Source organism: Buceros rhinoceros, unplaced genomic scaffold, assembly GCF_000710305.1.
Source record: "Buceros rhinoceros silvestris isolate BGI_N320 unplaced genomic scaffold, ASM71030v1 scaffold13416, whole genome shotgun sequence".
In the NCBI taxonomy this organism is placed as follows: Eukaryota; Metazoa; Chordata; class Aves; order Bucerotiformes; family Bucerotidae; genus Buceros; species Buceros rhinoceros.
This window is the reverse complement of record NW_010419383.1, coordinates 1212-6381: the sequence shown is the minus strand read 5'-3', so window position 1 is coordinate 6381 and position 5170 is coordinate 1212. Positions and strand designations below refer to the sequence as shown.

Below are 5170 nucleotides of genomic sequence, written 5' to 3'. Positions count from 1 at the left end.
AGGTGGCCAAGAGCTTCCTGGCTTGTCCCAGCACTGGTGTGGCCAGTAGGACCAGGGCAGGCATCATCCCCTGTACTGGGGGCACTGGTGAGGCCACACTTCAAATCCTGAGTTCAGTTTTGGCCCCTCACTCCCAGACGGACATTGAGGAACAATGGAGGGCTGGAGCATGTCTAGAGAAGGGCAACGGAGCTGGGGCTTAGTCTGGAGCACAAGTGCGCTGACGAGCGGCTGAGGGACCTGGAGGGTAGAGCCTGGAGAACAGGAGGCTCCGGGGAGACCTTCTGGCTCTCAACAACTCCCTGACAGGAGGTTGGAACAACATGCAGGTCGGTCTCTTCTCCCCAGGAACAAGCGACAGGACAAGAGGAATCGTCCTCAAGTTGTTCCAGGGGAGGTTGAGGTTGGCCCTGAGGAACAATTTCTTCCCCGCTGGGGCTGTCCCGGCCTGGCGCAGGCTGCCCAGGGCAGTGGTGGAGTCCCCATGCCTGGAGGGGTTTCCCAGCTGTGTGGAGGTGCTGCTGAGGGACAGGGGTCAGTGGGGACCTGGCAGTGCTGAGGGACAGGGGGACTCAAGGAGCTTAAAGGGCTTTTCCAGCCAAAATGTCTGCAATTCAGTGAAAATGCACAACAGCTTCAGCCCATGATAGAGCCAGGTGTACGCACACATCTAAAATCTCCCTGGAGCCAGCAGCAGCGATTTCTACACTGGGAAAAAAATGCACCGCAAGAACATGCTGCTGCCCAACAGAGACACGAACACGCGTGACAGAAGCTGCCGTACCGTTCCATCCACTGCTGGTAGCGGCTGTCTCGAAGCACCGCCTCGGGAGTCATGTGAATAACCAAGGCCACCTGGTTCTCAGGGAGTCCCTCTTGGTACCTGGGGCACAGAAATACCTGCGCTTCAGTCCATGGCATCCCCTCCCCTTTTGGTCCTCCCAGAGATGCCCCACTGAGGCGGGAGCAGCCCAGGCTCCACAAGGCTCAAGCCATCTGTTTGCTGTCACCTCCACCCTCTCCTCCAAGAGCAACAACATCTGCAGAACCTTTGAGAAGCTTAATAGGCTCCTGCACCAGCCCTGCAGAGATGTTCCGCACAGTCCAGGCTTCCACCGCACAGGGAAGCAGCATCTCAGCGTTGCCCCCCCAGCAATTGACATGTCCTGCTCTGGAGGCCTCAAGGGAAGATGGGCCTGTGACAGCCACAGAACCACACGGGTCTGGCACAGTCCCACCATTCCCAAGAGGCTCAAAAGGCACACGCAGCCCCTGTATCTCCAGCTGTGTCAGTGCCCAAAGCTCAGGCAACAGCCATGAGAATCAACACATGTAGAACAAGAAATTCTTTCTAGCCAAGCCCAGCACAGACGCTTCCCCTGAACCCTCCAGGCCACCCAGCTACCTTCGGAAGGTCTCGTTTTCACAGAGAGCATCCACAAAGCCCTCGTGGGGACACTCCAGCACGATGAACACGGGGCCAGGGTCAGGGGGGGTGCACAGTTCTTCAGGGTGGAGCTGCAGGTACACAAAGATCACAGGACAGTCGAGCCTGACACGCAGCCCTTCTGGCATCATGATGCGCGACTCTCCCAGCAGCAGCCCCAGTGGGCAGCTCCAGGCCGGCTCTTCCAGCGCTCAGCTCACCCAGCAAGGGTGAGCCCTTCCTGCTCCCATTACACAGGTTTGCATTTTGCTGAGTAACAACAAATCCCAGCCCTGGGCTCAGAGCAAACCACAGCCTAATGTCAGGAGGGAATCCTGGCAGCTGCTTGTTGCCACAGCAGGCTCAGAGGGCAGCTTGAGAAAAAAGAGGCCGATCCCATCTCCCAGGTTAGGATTTTCACTTACAGACTGTCTGGGACACAGCCAGAGCTGGCCCTGCCTCTCGCTTCAGACGAGGGGTTGAGGGATTAAGACCCTGCAACACAGGAACCAATGAACTTACAGTCTCAGAGGTGCAAACAGAGCAAGCAGGGAGCAACAGCGACCCAGGCATTTAACTGCAGATGTAAAACACGTGGGGATTAACCCCGCTGGGTCACTCCTAGACCTGCATCAGCTTTGGGAAGTAGAGATGAGAAGCTCTGACAAACAGCAGACACGCAGCCGTGCTCACAGCTTAATTCACGTCAGAGCTACTTCCCTAATCACACCCCTGCAACAGGCAGGGGCAACAACCTGGGGCTGGAGGAGGGACCAGCCACTAACCAAGAGCAGCCCCTCAAAGCTCAAAACCAGCAAACCCCACACCAGCCTCTTAGCACGAACAGGCAGACAACCATCACCCACCCGCTGTGAAAACCCAAACAAACGCATCCCAATACCAACATGATCTGCACAAGCAGGTTGTCACCCTGGGAGGCCAGAGGCCAGTAAAGCCACGGCAGGAAACAGACAATTCTTACCTCTCTGCCCTCAAAAGTGATGCTCTCCCCATTTTTGAGAGCTGTGATGATAGGAAGAATGGCTGGAGTTCCCCTGAAAACAAGGCCACAGAAATATTTAGCTTGCTCGCATCAGCCTTCCATCACGTAGGCCTGGGGCCAGGTACTCACACGGGCAGGCCCATCTCCTGCGCTTTGGCTGCGAGGAATTTTCCCTTCTTTGGATGAATCTGAAAAGAGTTAAAGAAAACAGAATTATCAGCCAGATAGAGAGCCAGGAAACAAGATCTGCACCCTTCCAGTTTAAGTGTTCCCCCACACGCCAAGGGAATTATCTTTTTGGTTCCACAGCCACAAGTCTAATTTACCCCCAAAAACCTTTTACTGGACTTTCTGGTTTCCAAGATCACGCTTCTCCTTCCTGCTCCCTTTGTTAGCCCAGTAAGCAGGACAGACCCTCCACAGCGTGAGCACTAAGCACAGAATCTGTATAATCTCAACTGGCCGTGCTACAAAGAGCGCTTCTGAAAACATCTCCAGTTTTCACACTCAGGCTACAGTTACTCTGACCTTCCAAACGCCGAGTCACAAAATCGCTTCAAATGCCTCCATTTAAAGCTATCCAGCGAGGTGAAACATCCTGGTGACAGAGGAGGCATTTCTTTACCCAGAGGGTGGTCAAACCCTGGAACAGGTGCCCAAACCTCACGCTTTAGCTCGTGAACAGCCCTGAAGCAGTCGGGCAGTTGGCGCAGGGGACCGTTGCGGGTCCCTTGCAACAGGAATGGTCTGTTCTACAGTTCATCCTACACCGATTTAGAGCTCTTGGTGTCCAGACTTACCTTGCAAAGAAAAGCCATCACCAGGTCGGGATGTCTGCTTGCACACTGCTGGGTGTCACCTGTGGAAGAAAGCAGAACTGCTCAGAGTTGCCACTGACGGTCGTTTGTCTTCCAGCCAAAACGTGTCAGTGTTTGCCAAAGCAGTAACAGGAACAAGTTCCAGCCTGGAGCCCAGCACCAAACGTGACCCAGCACCTAAGGCCAGAGAGCCCGCTGCTTCAGCTGCAAGAATCAAGTCTGCCATCCACTGGTAATGAAATCACAAAGGCTGGAGCACCTGCTCCAGCAAGGGGCAAACTGCTGCAGGGACTAATCACACCCTAAGCAGGAATTACAACCAGTTTTGAGGCCTTTTTAGTTCTGCGACAACTCCCAAAGTTCCAAAACTCGTCCTGCTCCAAGTAATTCTGCAGGTGAACTTGTCTACAGACCCACTTGCAGAGAGCAAAGGGCTCTGAGGACAAACCCAAATAACATCCTTAATTTGGCATTATTTCATTAGGGCTAAAAAGGCAATTATTTTTTTTCACCTGTTTTCTTTGGGCTTCCCTTCTCCTTGCACTCCTCCCCGCTTTGCTGTACAGCTCTTGGGGATGCAGGCCCTGCGTCCCTTCTAGGGCTCTTTCCACCGTGGGCTGACGCTCCAGGGCTCCGAGGTGATGCACTTTCAGCAGCTGGTGGTTTTCCTGTCCCAAATCCAATAAAACCAGACACAGATCACTCAGGAAAAAGGAAGGGGTAAGAAAAGTGTGAGTCGCGTTCCCTCTCCCAGAGGCCTCGTGTAAACGGCTCCAAAACACAGAGCTCTTCCCTGGTCTGACCGGTTCTGGCCACCTATTTCAGAAGCCAAGTCCTTCAGACTCTCTCCAAACTGCTGAACTCTGTCAGGTCTGTGCCTGTGCTCTGAGTGTCGGTTCCCAGCGGGAAGAGGAGTCCGTGGGCCAAGAAAGCCAAGTCCAGGGAAGCTCTACAAGTCACCCCACACACCCACCCCTAAAGGAGCAAACCACAGCCCTGACTCAGCAGGTCTCGTTTCTCTGGACTCTCTGGATCCTTCTCCTGAGAAAAACACACAGAGGACTAAACCTCTCCGTGCTCAGGCTCACAAACCAAAGCCGCTCCTCGCGCCACCCAACGCATAGTTACGGAACACGTGCCTCCAGCACCAGCGCTCACCAGTAAGGGGGATCTGCTGGACCGTCATTGTCTCGTCCTTATACTCCGGCTCCGTGTGCAGTTGCACAGCTGGGAAGAGACCAGAAACCACCATGAACAACTTAAGAGGAGATTCATTCTCTACAAGAATTTAAAGGAAAAAAATAGCTTTTTTCTTTATTAAACAAAACCTGCTCAACTTCCCTTTCTCCACCCGACCGCAAAGACCAAGAAGTAATTAAAACTCTTTTAAGCCCATCACCACAAAGGGAAGCTGCAGGAAGCAGCTCACGGCAGACTCCGGAAGCCTTTACAGGGCTTCAAAAGCATGCTGGTCAGACAGATGGGCAGCACTACCAGAACCAGAGCTGGACACACTGGTTTTCCCACCCTCAGTTCTTCGAACAGTGTATCAGCTCCAAAGAAACACTTGAAACTTTCTCTGAGTGCCTCTAATCCAGAGGCATCTGCTGGATGCTCTGCAGATGCATCTGCTGCTCTGAAGCTGTTGCTGTTCAAATCAGGCTCACCCACAGCTGAAACAAAAGGAAGTTACAAGATAACATTTGCCAGAAGTCACTGACCCACCTACCTAAATCCATCCTTTTCAGGGGCCCAGGAAACAGCCGAATCGCTTTCAAATAGTTTTGCTGGAAAAGAGACGATGTATCAGGAGGTCACACCCAAGCAGCACGGGGTGCTACCAGGAGTTACAGTGACTTTCAGCGACACTAATGGCTCAACTGGGCAGAAACGGGGCATTGCAGTGGTGGCCAGAGGCTCTGG

The 5170-nt window shown here is 53.5% G+C and overlaps 1 protein-coding gene across 1 annotated transcript in view; it reads right to left on the bottom strand.

Annotated features, from left to right (window-relative positions):
• The window catches only part of ELAC2 (elaC ribonuclease Z 2), a 12577-nt gene that overhangs the window by 6805 nt on the left and 602 nt on the right, over positions 1–5170 (bottom strand). The window contains exons 2-9 of the mRNA XM_010138899.1: positions 4977–5034; positions 4406–4474; positions 3760–3915; positions 3230–3288; positions 2559–2617; positions 2409–2481; positions 1406–1518; positions 785–883 (exon numbers count right to left, since the gene is read on the bottom strand). Coding sequence (XP_010137201.1) covers positions 785–883; positions 1406–1518; positions 2409–2481; positions 2559–2617; positions 3230–3288; positions 3760–3915; positions 4406–4474; positions 4977–5034 — 686 coding nt within the window. The remainder of the gene's footprint in view (positions 1–784; positions 884–1405; positions 1519–2408; positions 2482–2558; positions 2618–3229; positions 3289–3759; positions 3916–4405; positions 4475–4976; positions 5035–5170) is intronic.